At 44.0% G+C, this 14572-nt stretch overlaps 1 protein-coding gene across 1 annotated transcript; it reads right to left on the bottom strand.

Annotated features, from left to right (window-relative positions):
• Nucleotides 1-4192: 4192 nt before the first annotated feature.
• On the bottom strand, nt 4193-12508 carry PCARE (photoreceptor cilium actin regulator). The gene is made up of 2 exons (XM_069008466.1): nt 8775-12508; nt 4193-4322 (listed from the first exon to the last, which is right to left on the bottom strand). The coding sequence occupies exons 1-2, from the start codon at nt 12506-12508 to the stop codon at nt 4193-4195; spliced, it is 3864 nt and encodes a 1287-aa protein (XP_068864567.1).
• Between the last annotated feature and the right edge of the window lie 2064 nt (nt 12509-14572).

The following is a 14572-nucleotide window of genomic DNA, read 5'->3' as shown; positions in this document are numbered from 1 at the left end:
CTGAGCATCTGCTGTCTCTATCTGCACATGTTTTCATTTGACATTAACATTTTCATTATTTATCCAAAAAGGGCTGTGGGCAAGAAATGCAAACTTGGGATCTTTGCCCCCAGCCTTCAGATGATCCAGTATACAGTTGTGAGTTTGTATTAACCTTCACCTTTACCTGAAGGCAATGTGGAAGTGAGTCCCTAATCCTTACTGCAGGTGCTATGGATCTTGCCCATAGGATCTTGCCCAGGAAGATCAAAATTGCAGTTTGAAGTTCATACCTGCAAAATGCATCTCCACATGCTGTAGTGATGATAGCGCTGAGTACATTTGATGTGGAAGAATTAATGATTTGCTAATCTAGCAGGTTTTCTCTTCAGGAGATAATGGCAGTTTTTTACTGATGAGACATGACAGTAAAAACAGGTTATTTTATCTCTGTGTTATGGTTTCTTTCCTTCCTGTAGCAAAGGTGATATCTTCTCAGAATATTTCTCTTAATGGTAAAACTTCATAAACGGTTATGGAATGCCTTGAATGTTAAGAGGTGTGGCAGTATTAACACTGCAATATGCTGAATTTATTGATAACCTGCATAGCATTCTCAGCCATATTGCTAATCACAGAATATTCTGAAATGACAGGGACACACAAGGATCATCGAGTCCAGCTCCTGGCCCTGCACAGAACACCCCAAGGGTCACACCTTGTGCCTGAGAGTGTTGTCCAAACACTTCTTGAACTCTGTCAGGTTTGGTGCTGTGATCACTGCCCTGGAGAGCCTGTTCCAGTGCCCAGCCACCCTCTGGGGGAGGAACCTTTCCCTAATAACAAAACTAAATCTCTCCTGACACAACTTAAGGCCATTCCCTTGGGTCGTGTCACTGGTCACCACAGAGCAGAGATCAGTGCCTGCCCCTCTGCGAGGAAGTTGTAACTGCAGTGAGGTCTCCCCTCAGTCTCCTCCAGGCTGAGGTAGTTCTTGAAGTCAAAAAAAAAGGAACTGGAGTGTGTGTAGTGCCCTAGTGTTCTGGTCATCTTCACATGCCAAAGGAATGAAATGACACGCCCCTTAAAGGTTTGAGATTTGAGCAGTGTCACTGGAAACAAGGGCAGCTGCCAACTTGTTAAAGGTCTGCAGATTAAGTGCAGCACAGAGCTGTCGGCTGCTCTTTCCACAGCTATGAAGCCCTGGCTGGAAACCTGATCCTGCTTCACTCTGTGCTCGATTCCTTTGCAATCTGACTCCACTGCAGCGAGTGCACTCTGATTTTAACCCTTAGGACCAAGCTACTGCCCCCCGAGTTAGCTGTGATTTTACACAGAAACTCTACTGAACTGAGTACAAGACTGCCAGGTAGTTCAGGCTTACATCAGGGCAGGGGTGGAAGCACAGCTGACCTATGCTCTGGTCTCTCAGTGCCCAGGCTGGATCTTGTAGCCTAAAAAATGACGTATTTGCTGAGTGGAAATGCAGCCTAAGTTAATTGATGTACCAGCAAAACACAAAACAAAACAAGCTTATGTTGGGGTGGGGGAAGAGGAAGCAAATGGACTTTTTATAGTTCAGGGCACTAGTTAGTACACTAAGGGAGGCATCAATAATATAACTCTGGGCTAAGATTGAAACTGGTTGCATACAGAATATGGGAGATCAAACTCATACCTTGTATATAAAACCTCTGTTTTATTTACATCAGTAAAAAATAAATGTTAAAATTGAGCCTGGTCTTATAAAACAACTGTATTCCAGAAATGTTGTATTTGTGAAAAATTGAACTGTTGACAAAAAAGCCTGTTAAAAAATTAATTTTTTTTAAAAAAGTGGTGAGGCAAACTATCATTTCCTGCATACTAGAGTTACTCTCTATTTCATGCTTGCAGTACAAATTGAAGGTAAACACATTTTTTGCAAGAGTCCTATACATTAACTGGACAAAAGAGAATCTCTTAACTACATGTAATCATGAGTTCATGTTACAAACTTGCAGAACACTCCTCCAGAAGCTGTGTCCTGTGTACAATGAGCAGTTTGCTGCAGCATCCTTTGGGCAGCACCAGAATCCTTCAACAGCTACAGTCTTTAGGTGGGATTGTGTTTGCAAGGAGCCTCCTGATGACCACAGCCTCAGTCAGAGCCGGGAGAGATGAAGTGCTAGGATGCCAGGTCATGCACACGTCTTCAGGGGAGCCTGGTTTTGGGGAAAGAGGCTTTGGCTGACTCCATGTCCAGAGAGCACACATGGGAGGAGGTTTCCAGCTTGACTGCTGAAGTGTTGCCCCATGTGCTGCTCTAGCAGAATCTGCTGCTTGAGGGATGTAAATAAATACCTTCTCTTATTCCCCATCATGGGTGCTGGGAAATTTCAGCATGAAGCCATAAAGATATGAACTGATTGTAGTAGCTGAGGAGGAGAGGCTGTCCTCCCACTCCGCTCCGTTTCCCTCTGCAAAGCTGCATTTAGGCTTGCAAAGTGCCAGTGTCCTGCTGTCGTGTTTCTGGTTTGCTTCTGTTCTGGGGGGTTACTGCCAGCAGAACAAACCAACCCAAAATGCATGTAAAAATGTATTTGTATTCTTAGGAGGGGGAGAACTGCACTTCTGATGAGGGGGAAGACTCGCTTGTGGAGTTTACACTGCTGGCAAGCTTTGCAGTATCTCCCTGGTGATTTGCCAGCTTGATAGGGGATGGTGTGTCTGCCTGTATGATTACATGGTGGATTGGCTGATGTCTGTATGGGTATGGCTGCTTGGCCTCCTTAAGCTCACAAACCCCTGACTATCCAAAGTAACTATTCACTGCCAGTTGCGTCTCTATATTCAAACCCCCACTTTAAACATAACAATTAAGGTTGCCCTGGGTCTGTGGTGCAAAATGGCACTGTATTTGGTGAAAGATAGTTGTGGTTAAGGCACAGGACTAAAACTCAGGAGTTCAGTATCCAGAGGGTAACCCTGGTACTGGAGAAGATGAAGATCCGTTCTCTCGTTGTGGAGGTGGGCAGGAAGGGTAAAAATTCTGTGTGAAGGTGAAATTCCCAGACACCACCTTGATGAAAACAGTAGGAAACATTTAAACTATTCCTAATGAAGTATGATACAAATTTTTTTTTAAGGGATCTTATTCTGTACTAAAGTTGTAGATGAAAACATGTCAAATGAAACTAAAACTACATTAATTAAAAATTGCATCTTAACCATGATTAGTTAGGCGAGAAAGATCCAGTAATTTTTGAGATGGCATTCCAATGAATGCTATAAAAGCTTAGGATTAATTGATGATAAATAACTTGTGTTTTTATTAACAAGAATCTGTCTAGAATCTCCAGTGAAATTACAATAAATACTCTCAAATGGCATAAATCAGAAAAAAAAAATTCAGGGAGAATAGGATTCTCTATGGTGGCATTTTTTTCTTTTAAAAAAAAAAGAAAAACAAACCCAAACAAAACCCCCCAATATGTCCTTAGATGCCTTGTGATTTATAGTGTTGTTTGATCAGGCTATTGCAAAATGGCTCTAATCAGGATTAAGCCTTGTACCCTGGAAACTAGAGGTGATAAGATTATCTGGTAATCAAAGGTGATTTAGAAGATCAAAGCCTTTTTTGAGGGAGTTAGATCCCTAATTTTTTTCTTTCAAAAGGGCTTGCTTTGTTTTAAGTTGTGTATGACATTATTCCCTCCCTGCATGTTGATAAACACCTAGGGTGAAGATGTGGCTTTGCTGAAGCCATGGATGTTTAATTGCAGTAACACTCAATTGGTTCAGGGCTTCACCTCCCTCCTGGAAAAGTCACAACAGTCCTTTTTACACAGACTGTGATGCCTACTGAATAGATAACATCCTGAATAATGATAATTTGTGTTGGTTTTTTAACTCTTGTCTAAACTGGGGAAAAAAGGACTTGGCTGTAGGTCCTGTCTTCATCAACCAAATTTGTCTCAGGCTCACCCAGCTACAAAGTGCTTCTTTTGCTCCATGTAGATCTCTGAGTAAAACCATGGAATGAAAGGAGGAGCAGCTGGCTGGTATTTCATTAGACTGTTGAGCCCAGTTTGGGGTTTTTGATGCAATGCCATCGTATAGTCTCCTTGCAAGAGAAGATGGAGCCACGTTTTGGAGGCTTGGGCAAGGCTGTTTCCTCCCTCTGGGGCCTCTGGCCTTGCTCATGCCTCTGCCTCTGGGGGTGCTTCTGCTGTCAGTCCCTCTGCAGCCCCTGGCCCACGACGTAGAGCTCGGGGTGGGAAGCGGATCTGTTGGACTCTTTGGTTTCAGCAATGCCAGAGCTGTTCCAAGAGTCACCTGCTTTTCTAGGGCTCCTCTCCAAGCTGCAGAAGGAAAGATGCTTAAGTTAAGAGGCTAATGAACCGTGACTTTTTAAAACAGCACTGATTAGACCATGTTAACCCACGAAGTGCAAACGCTGCACGATACCCTGGCATTCCCCATCTCCTCCAGAATACACACTCTTTATATGCACCACAATCCAGATTGTACTCTTGTCATGCCAAATGCACTGTACCCCTCCCAACATTTTGTATGTTTAACAGGGGATCAGTGTGAGACTGGGTTCCCTTGCAGACAGGGGCAGATTTGGGTGAAAAGTCTTGTTTCAGACTGCTGAGGGAAAGGAAAGGTCTTACCTCCGACGTGCATCTCCTTAGCCTGGTTACAGTGATTTCTGAGCACGCCAGCATGACTGTGGGAGGGGAATTCTGGTATTATAAATCTGCTACTCTCACTCTGCTGACAGGAGCACTGAGACACAGAAAGTGTAAGTGATGTTCCTGAGGTTGCTGTGGCACTCCCTATGGGTACGGGAACTTTATGTATCAAGACTGATCATAGCAGTGGATCTAGTAATGAATATCTCACACCCTTTGCCTTCCTGCTGAAGTGTGTCAAGTGTGCCCTGTGTTGCTGCAGCTAATTCATGTGGCTGAAGCTCAATATGGGGATGTATTTCAGAGCTATCTGGGAATTGTTACTGTATTTTAAGTATATAGACTGCTAAACTGAATGAGCTTTCAACTACAGACAAGCTGTTATATTCCTTCTTTTAACTGCTAGGACTTTAATGATTTGAACTGCTAAATGAAGAGATTTGTGATACTTGTCCAGGCATGAAACTAATCCAGATTCAAATATCCCCCAGTTGCAGAGGGGCTCATTTGGGCTACTTGCTTTGAGCCTGATTCAGTCAACCCAATCCATTCTCAAGCCCTCATTGAACAGTATCTTAAAGATAATAGCATTTAATCTTCTCCCTCTGCTCTACCTCTTGGGAGAGGAGCAGTGTCAATGAAACACTATTTTGTTAAGGTGTGTACCCAGAAACTGTGTTACAGATTAGCAGAATTTCTATGAGCAGAGCAATTGTACATTTTGTGCCTTACTGAGATGCCAATAATTGCTGATTGCTGTCAAATGACCAAGGTTAGAAACCAGCAAAGTTATCTCAGTCTATCCAACCACAGGCTGTTCAAATAGGAACCAGTTGTACTGACTTGAGAACTGAAGTTCTTGTCAGGTACCCTTAGAGTAAATGCAGAAGCTCCAGCTCCAGCCCTAATTAGGACTAATAATGTTTTAAGTCCTGATACTCCTTACAACATAGGATGGGCAGAAGACATGCTTGGAAAAAGAGTGGGTTTTGCCTTCTAGGACAGCAGTGAGTGTGCAGGAGACACAGGAATCTGCACACAATGCTGACGTTTAATGCTCATCAATGCCAGCTGGCAAAATAAGATGGAAGTTGCCTCTTTTTTGTGTGTGTTTCTGCTAAAAGGGGGTGTGTGGGAGGGGCAACTCAGCTGCCTCTTTTTGCTTGTACAAGCTCTTGCCAGATTATCTTGGGTAACCTACTTCTCAGCAAATGGATGTTTTAATTTGGTATGGGAAAAGTGGGGAGATACATCTTTTATATCCCTGAGCTTGTGAGCATGGGAGAAAGGGGATAATTCACTGGTCTTCAAAATGTTTTACCTATAAAAGATTGATGGTATCTCAGGTTTGCCTCTGTGTCCTCTCCCTTCTACTAATGAAGCTGCTAATAACACAGAAAAATAACATAGGAAAACACCACACAGATCAAAAAAAGGCATTGATATAACTGGAAAGAAGAGGTAAAGCAAGGGAAGGAACGAAGGAAAGGAAACTGACAGCTGTGTGGTAATGGCTTGTGAATTTGAGACCACATGCAAGCCAACATTGCTAGAATGAGGAGGTTTAGGTTTAGGTTCAGACATTTTGAGATGTTCCTCTGTCAGCTGGGTGAATTACAAAGCAAAGAAAGTCCTGGCTGTTTAATGAACTTGGAGGAGAAAGATGATCAGAGGGTGGTGGTTTGTCCATTAAGACACCTGCTAAAAGAGCAGGGCTCAGCTTCTGCACAGGGGGATGTGGTGCTTACAGCTGTGGCAACCACCCCAGTCCTCAGCAGGAGGAGAGGACCTGCAGTGATGGGAAGAGCTGTCAGAGCTTTTGCCATGTGCCACTCCCAAAATGGTCCTTCTCTGCCCATTGGCACATTGGCTGTGATATTCATTTTAGGCTGTTCAATGCAAGGTCTGTAAAATTTACTCCAGGCAGCTTATTTTGGGTGTAAGAAAACACACAGTTGTGCATTGCATCTTAAATCAGTGTGTGGGGTAATTAATGGCCTAAATTTCCCTTTTTCTTATGTTGATATAAATTTGGCATAACTGACTAGTATTACTGTTGATGTTCATTGGGGTAAATGATAAGCTGAATTTGGCTCAGGATGTATTTCATTCTTCCAAAATACTTGTAGATCATAACAGTAGGATATATGACTTTTTCATGAAAGGGATGATTTTATTTAGAGTGAGTTTCATTTATATTACTCACTATATGCTGACAGACTATGATAGAAAGATCATACACCCCACTGAAGTATAAATTAGCTAGCAATTTATAACAGACTGATTTTAAAATGCATCCATAAAACTGCCAGGGCTTTTGTCTTACAAGGTTTTACTTAAAACCTCTTTTGAAAACATTTTTTTCTGCTGGCAGGCACCAGAGTAGACAAAGCTGACTTCACACAGTACATAAAAACAACAGAAAACCCAGCAACACAGTACAGGAATTTTAGGAAATATTCAAATGTCAGACTGCAATGCAGTCTTAGAACCAGGAATGCAAAATGGTTTGCATTTCCCAGTGTTTTTTACATGTTTTGTTCAGCACATTCCTCTACTGTCAGCGTGGGATACTCAGTCCTTGTTCTGTCTTTGGGGAGGGAATGCCTGGACATCTGTCTTCAGTGCCCATGACTGTCCCTGTGCTCGCAGTGCACTGAGTGCAATTTCATCCTGTTGGGGTTGATCTTGCAATCCCTATCCCTCCTCACGGGAATGAGTCATGTGGCTGCAGCTCTTCTGGGGCAAGAGCAAAAATACTCATGTGTGGAAAGGTTACCAGAGAAGCTTAAAGCTTAACTGACTTACACATCCTAAGATGTTAAGAAACTAGAATAACACCACTGTACTTCCAGGCTGTTACACATCTTTGAGTATTCCCAAATACCCACTTCTATTTCCTGGCTGGTTTTATGATTTTTTTTTTTTTTTTTTTAGGTGATGGACAAAATTTAAAGCTAAGCCCATTTTTTTAATAACAGGCCACCAATTTTTGCAAACATGGAATTGGCATGTGTTTGATGCTTTGATTTATTTTTCAGAGCAATGAATCTCCAGTAGCCATGGGATGCTTTTCCACTTTGAAAATTGGGCTTGGGCTGTAGACCCATCAGACTTGAAATCAGCACCCAGGTCTGAAAGTGTGCACAAGAAGCTCATAATTCCAGCCTATAATTATGTCCACACAGATTCTTTCCTACACATTATCTGTCTCTCATTCTTGTCAGCTGACTTGAAACATTCTCCCACAGCTTTCAGCTGAACAGTTTATACTGGACTAGAGGCTGATGATAGAACAACACCCCTTTTCTTGGCTCCAGCCTATCTTCTCATGAATATTTATGTTTATAACCTGAGGGCTACTTCAGAGCTTTTAAGAATTGAATGTGGAAGCCCTTTGCCCCCACACAAATGAGGGGAGTTCTATGCCATGAAACCAACACTGAATTTTCCCTGAGCTGCCTGTCACAGCTTATGTGTAAGGGTAGGGCTTGAGCAAGCCATGGACAGTTAACTCTTCCCTTCATTCAGACTGGTAGTCTACTGAAATCAGAGGCAAGAAAATAGAACAGATTATTTCAATTGGAAAGGATGGTCATAGAGTGCTATCTTTGCCCGGCCATGTCTTCTAAACATGAACAGGGCTCCTTTCCGGGAAACCTCTTAACAACATTGAATTCCCATCAGAAGTTTAGAAAGCCAACACAGTGCTATAGGTCTGTGGATACAAAAATGCTGCTAGCAAGGATTTTCTTGCTATTTTTTACGTCTGTGAGAGACTTTTCTCTCTCACAGAGATAGTAGCAGAGTTCTGTAAACAATAAAACACCTGCAACCTTGAAAAAAAAATCTTGTTTATGGTACAGTAGAAAAATATTTTGACAATGGATGTTTTAGGATTTTAGCCAATCACCCCCAAGGCGTGGCTGGTCCTTGTCCAATTAGACTATGAAAAAAAGTCTATAAAAGTGTTTGTAAAATAATTAAATAACTCAATCTTTCTGCACAATTCCTGCCTGCTGGATCTTCTCTCCTCCTCCCTATGGCTGCGGGACACGGTGATATACCTTAGGGCATTTTAATATAGGTTCACTTTTCTGGCATGAAGTTTCTTACCTTGCTTGGTTAAGTGCAGGTTCGCTGCTGGCTGTTAGAGGAGCTGGAAGATGAAGCTGGACCCCTGGTCGGCGGTCAGAGAAACTTCTCCTTACGAACGGCTGAGCATTGGTGGTGCTCAGGGATGGCTTTCTGGTCCGGTCTGCGGGCTGCCGGAATAGCAGACTGCTCTTTTGGGGATGTGATGCAGCTTCAGGCTGGCTGGTCACCTCAGGAGTGCATGTGGTGGGTACCAGTGGAGGTCTGGCTTCAAATAAGGAAGAGGTGGCTGGGCAAAATATGGAACGGACATTGCTGCCCCTCTTGGAGGAGGAGAGCTGGTGCTCATCCCCAGCATCCAGCCCAGCTCTTGGCCCCTTGTAGGAGTGAGATGGGGAGGCTGGTGGGGAGGGGGTGGTGGGGAATGGAGCATGGGAGCCTGCCAGCCGCTGTGCTGTTGGTGAGCTTTGCTTGTGCCCCACAGGAGGGCTGAGTGGTTTTCGCTGTGGTGGCGGAGAGGGCAGCTTCTTCTGCAAGGGTGGGCTGGGCACCCTGGGGCTAGAGGGGGGACTGGGTTTCCTCTGCATGGTGGGTGAGCTCGGTTGCGTGTTGCTAAAAGCCTGCAGAGAGTGTCTGTGATGTGTTGGGGGTCTGAAAAGCCGTTTCTCAGTTGGTGAAGAAGGAGGAGTTCTTGTTGGGGAGACCCTCCTGGCAAACGGTGAGCCTTTCTCATTGCTCCGGAGCGAATCAGGAGAGCCGTGCTTCTGGCATGGCACTGAAGTCACCGGTGGATTGAGCCCCTTGCTCTCTGAGCTGTTGCTGTGTGGGTTTGAAACCCCACTAGGATTTTGAAGAGGAATAATTTTATGGGTTTGCTTGTATAAATCTGCAGCCTCTTTCCTCTGGGTTGCTAATATCTCCTCCTGGCTAGGGATGTGCACGTTGGTAGGGTTCAGCTCCAGGGAGTACCTCTGCAGTTTCTCATCCCCTGCTCTGCTATTCCTTAGATCTTTATTAGTTGCCACACTGGGGCCGCTGATATTTTTACTTGGCAATAAGTCAATGGACTGAAGGGAGGCTTTCATTTTTGGGGAAACTTGTGATCTCTTAGCAGCATGCAATTCTGGTTTGGTGGTCTTTTTGACATCTTCTGAAGAGTTTCCTTCTATTCTTGCAGTTTCTTCAGGCTCTGATAAATTTTCAGAAGAAGTGTCCATTAACATTTCAGGTGGTGGTGGTGGCAGGTTCTCAGTGTCTTCATCAGTCTCTTCCTTTGTGTCCTTTTTGCTTAATTCTGCAGGTGATGCAGGAAGAAAGGCATTTGGAAAGCTAGAAGAAACATCATTGGTGTTTGTGTCTTCTACTGGTGAAATACGATGCTTAAGATTTAAAGGTGCCAGGCCTCTCTGAAAGGGAATGGTGGGTGGGATGACTGGAAGTCCAAATTTTCTGATGCACTTTATTGGTCCTAAGGATCTTAGAGGTGTGGCTTTTGCAAGATCATCAGTAGGACTGAAGGTTTCAATAAGTTTTTTGACAGACTGCCGGGGGGTACAGCTGCTGCCACTGAGCATTTGTGCTCCAGGAGGCTCATTTTCTTTGTCTCCTGATGTCTCCTGGGTAGGCACAGTAGCTCTTACAGGCTTCCTGCCTCTCTTTTCATTCAGTGGACAGGCAGGATTTTGATCAGATGTGAACGAAGGGACTTTATCCTGGTTAGGCAGGATGCTGAAATTTTTTGAGAGGCCTGCCTTCAGTTTGCGGGAGGACCTAGATGTAATTTGCTCACCCTGCAAATAAGGTGCTGTTCTTGATTTCCAAAGCTCCAGGTTGTTAGCTATATCCTTTCCATACAACATTTCCAGCCTTTTGCTGAGCTCCTTCTGAGTCCTCTGAAGCTCTAGGAGAGTCGGGTCCTCTGCCTGGCTTCTGAGGGACTCCTCTGACCTGGACCGTCGTTGTTTCCCAAATGTTCTCTGTCTGCCTGTTGCCGTACTGGGCCTTTTTGCTAGGACTGCTCTTCCGCTCTCATCCTCTACCCATTCTTTACGCCTGGATTTAGCTGGGACGAACTTGATTTTTTCACTGATGGCATCTTTCATCTTCAAAATGATTTCTTCTGTATCTACATTCTCTGTCCTCTTGATGGACTGCCTTTGCACATTATCAGTGAGTGCAGGTGAAGACAGGGACCTCCTTGGCAGAGCATCCTTCCCCATTTCTGATAAACTTGTGTTGTCATCATCTTCCCCCAGTGTGCTCTCTTCTTCATCATCATCATCATCCTCCTCCTCATCCTCATCAGAAGGAAAATCTGCTGATTCACAGATTTTGAAATGTTCACCTTCCTGAGTAGAATCGGACTGCAAGGAGTTGTAGGAACGGCTTTTGCTCAAGCTTGCATATTGGGGCATGGCAGAAGTGCCTTCTGGTACTCCACCCTGACAAGAAGTCGCTTCCCTACTTTGCAGGGATGAGTGAACTTCGTCTTTAAAGTGCCTTCCAAGTGCACAGCCATGGGATGCAGCTGTGCCCACTGACGCCGTCCCACCATTCACACGCTCCGCTGTTCTGGCATGCTTTTGGGATGGATGTCCGTGTGCACAGGAATCACTTGGTTGTCCTCCGTGCTGGCTAACAGCACTGAACTCTCTGAGGGATTCATTGTCCACACCAATGCCACTGTCCTCAGAACACAGAGTCCTGTCATCACTGTGAGACTGAGAGAGTCCCACAGTTGAGGCTTCAAGCAGCTTTACCGTCCGTAGCAGGTGCTCATCAAAGCTTTGCTTTGCTTTCAGTTTGCCTTCCAAGTTGCTCACAGCAGACTGCAGGTAGCTGCATGTCTCCTGCAGGGCATTGGAGGTGAGGGAGGCCAGCATCCCACTCACCAGCTGCATTTTGTTGACCGTGTACTGCAGCAGTTGTTGCAGAAGATCAGGGTGCTCCTTCAAATCGTCTTTTTCTGCTGGCCATGCCAGATTCCCACCTACATCTTTGAGAAGATTTTCCCCGTCATTGGCAATTTCTTCCAAGAGCTGGTTGATTTCATCGAAGCGAAGCACAAGGAAGCTGATCATCTGCTGTAGGAAGAGCTGAGTTTGGGTGGCCTGGTTGGCCATGTGCAGAATAGTTTCATACTTGGAGAGGTTGGGATTTAAGTAGGCGTACGCACTCTGGTGAGCCTTGACAAGCAGTTCTGGGAAGTCGACCTTCTTCTCTGTCTCACATGGGGCCAGAATGGACTTTTCTTTACTTTTGTTAGGTTGACCTTGCTTTGCCAGCTTATGGGTTTTTTTCTTCTTTTCTTTCTTTGGGATTTGCTTTGTGTTGCTTTCATTCTTGTCATCCCAGACAAAAGCCGATGCTTCTGATTTGCAGGAGGTTTGCTTTCTGATCTCTATGGACTCAGTGATGTGCTTTTGAGACTCAATCAGTTCAGACATAACGACTTCAGCATCTGTAGCTGTCCTCTCAATTTTCTTGTCTTCCCTGGAAATATGGGAATCTGAATGAGCCTTGGAAGATAACTGCAAATTATCATTTTTGTCCTGCTCTGACAGTCTATCCTCCTCTTCTTCCAGGTAATCCTTCCTCTGGATCCCATATTCATCAATATTGTAGCAAGATGAACCTTTAACCAGTAGAGGGATTCCTTTATCTCTTGAATCAATCGGCAAAACACTTTTGGGTTTATTCAAAGCCTTAAGACCACTTCTTGCAGCAGTCTCACTGTGAGAAGGTGTGCAGCCCATCCTTTCTTCGTCTTTATTTTCAATTAAAAATCCAGAAGAACTAGGGAAAAAACAAGTAAAAATGCAACTCACTGTGTCATCCTGAGCTGCAGACTGGCGTGTTTATCAGTTTTCCATCATGATCCCAGTTCTGTTGTCAGTTTTCTTTGTTGTGTGCCTTGAAATCCCATGTGTTTATTGCATAGGATCCACTCTTGAAGTTGTACCCTGTCCCATAGTCCGTTCCCACTTGGGTTTTCTTCTTCGATTCAAAAAAAGGAGTGTGAGAGCTTGGCTGGATTTAGAGCTAATGGATTAGGAGCACTTGTGTACCTCACTTCTGCCTTGACAGATGTCCTCTGCAAATAAGATTTTAAGCTCATTAGGGTAAGCAGGCTCCAGCCAGTCAGCACCAGTGTTGTATTTATAAAGGCAGATTCTTTTTCTGCGCTGTATGGGGGGGCAGAAGGACTTGGTACCTGTCCCTCCTTTTTTCTCTTGTTGCAAAAACATAACAGACAATTGAATGCAGAGATCCAAAGGAAGAGGCTGTGTTTTAAAGCCTTTTTGAAGGGAAACTATTTGAACATGGCATGTAAACATCATTAGATACTCCTTAACTAAGAGAAAGGTGACCTTGACCACGGATGCACCCGCTGGAGAGTAAAAGACAGGAAATCAAATGGGTCAGAAATGCCTTTTAAGACTTTTGCCTTGAGAGTCTTCAAAATTTTCCCCTACTTGCAAGTGACAAGCTGTTTACTTTTTCCTTCTAAGACTTCCAAATAAGATTTTGGGTTTTTTTTTCCTTTCTCTTAGGTGATCATTCTTGAAAATTATTTTTTTTCCCTTAGAGATAGCTTCCCAACCTGAAAACCCTAACTGCACAGCAACAGTATTTGAATTAAGTAATTAAGTAAAATATGTTTTGCATATCTTGTTAAGATGCTATCTGAGTCTAGTGGATCCAAACTGTATATTTTCAAATTAAAATAAAAATTAAATGAAAATTCATTTTTTTCCTTTGAGTGTCTTGGGATAAAATTTGAACTCACAAAAGTGACTTGCTTACCTTTATTTCTTTTTCATCATCCAGGGCTTAATTCTCTTTAAATGCAAGGCTTTATGAGCTAAAACTCTAAGAATTAAATTAATAAATTAAAAATATAGACCCATATCTGGAAAAGGGAAGGGAAGGGAAGGGAAGGGAAGGGAAGGGAAGGGAAGGGAAGGGAAGGGAAGGGAAGGGAAGGGAAGGGAAGGGAAGGGAAGGGAAGGGAAGGGAAGGGAAGGGAAGGGAAGGGAAGGGAAGGGAAGGGAAGGGAAGGGAAGGGAAGGGAAGGGAAGGGAAGGGAAGGGAAGGGAAGGGAAGGGAAGGGAAGGGAAGGGAAGGGAAGGGAAGGGAAGGGAAGGGAAGGGAAGGGAAGGGAAGGGAAGGGAAGGGAAGGGAAGGGAAGGGAAAATAAAAACCTGTTGTTTGAATCACTTCTAAGGTCAGGATGCTATAATACTACTCTGAAAGAGAAACTAGAGAAGCCAAAGTAGGAATTGGATGAGGCAGAAGATCCTTGTCTTTTCCAAGTATTTGTTTGTGAAGGGTGGCATGTGGATGATGGTATAATAGCAACCACCCCCAACCCCCCTCTTCACTTCTCTGACTGGCCTAAATGGATTTGTTTTTCAATTTCCAGACACAGCTTTTCTGCTGAAGGTGGCCCTTCCTCAATTTTGCAGGGGTCACAGATAACAGTGGCCAACTCTAATGCTGACTGGAAGTCTACAGCTTCCCTCTAGCAATTTCCACCTGTGTGGTCATGGGCACCTTGTCCAATTCCCAGAAATCTTAACGTGCTGCCAAGCCTATGAAACATTCTCAGGTTTTAGGTAACTGCTTACATGATTCATTCCTCGGGGCTGGACTGCAATAGCTGAATATCTGCATGGGAAGTTGTTATTCTCTGTAGCCCTGTTGTACAAATCTCTGTATCTTTTCAGCAGAGGCAGCAAAATTACCTTGTTTTACAGGGAAGAAGGCACTACAGTGATTCTCAGGAGGATTTTTAAAACTCTGTGTGCTTTCTCCAA

The sequence above is a fragment of the Aphelocoma coerulescens genome, chromosome 3 (assembly GCF_041296385.1).
Source record: "Aphelocoma coerulescens isolate FSJ_1873_10779 chromosome 3, UR_Acoe_1.0, whole genome shotgun sequence".
Taxonomy (NCBI): domain Eukaryota; kingdom Metazoa; phylum Chordata; class Aves; order Passeriformes; family Corvidae; genus Aphelocoma; species Aphelocoma coerulescens.
Note: the sequence above shows the minus strand (reverse complement) of the source record. Positions and strands in the feature narration are given on the sequence as shown.

Excerpts from the sequence above, each read along its gene's own strand:
- PCARE (XM_069008466.1), bottom strand. The coding sequence starts at position 12,508 with ATGGGCTGCACACCTTCTCACAGTGAGACTGCTGCAAGAAGTGGTCTT. Across the intron at positions 4,323-8,774 it reads CCTGCACTTAACCAAGCAAG|CTTGGAGAGGAGCCCTAGAA; the intron begins GTAAGAAACTTC and ends TTCCTTCTGCAG.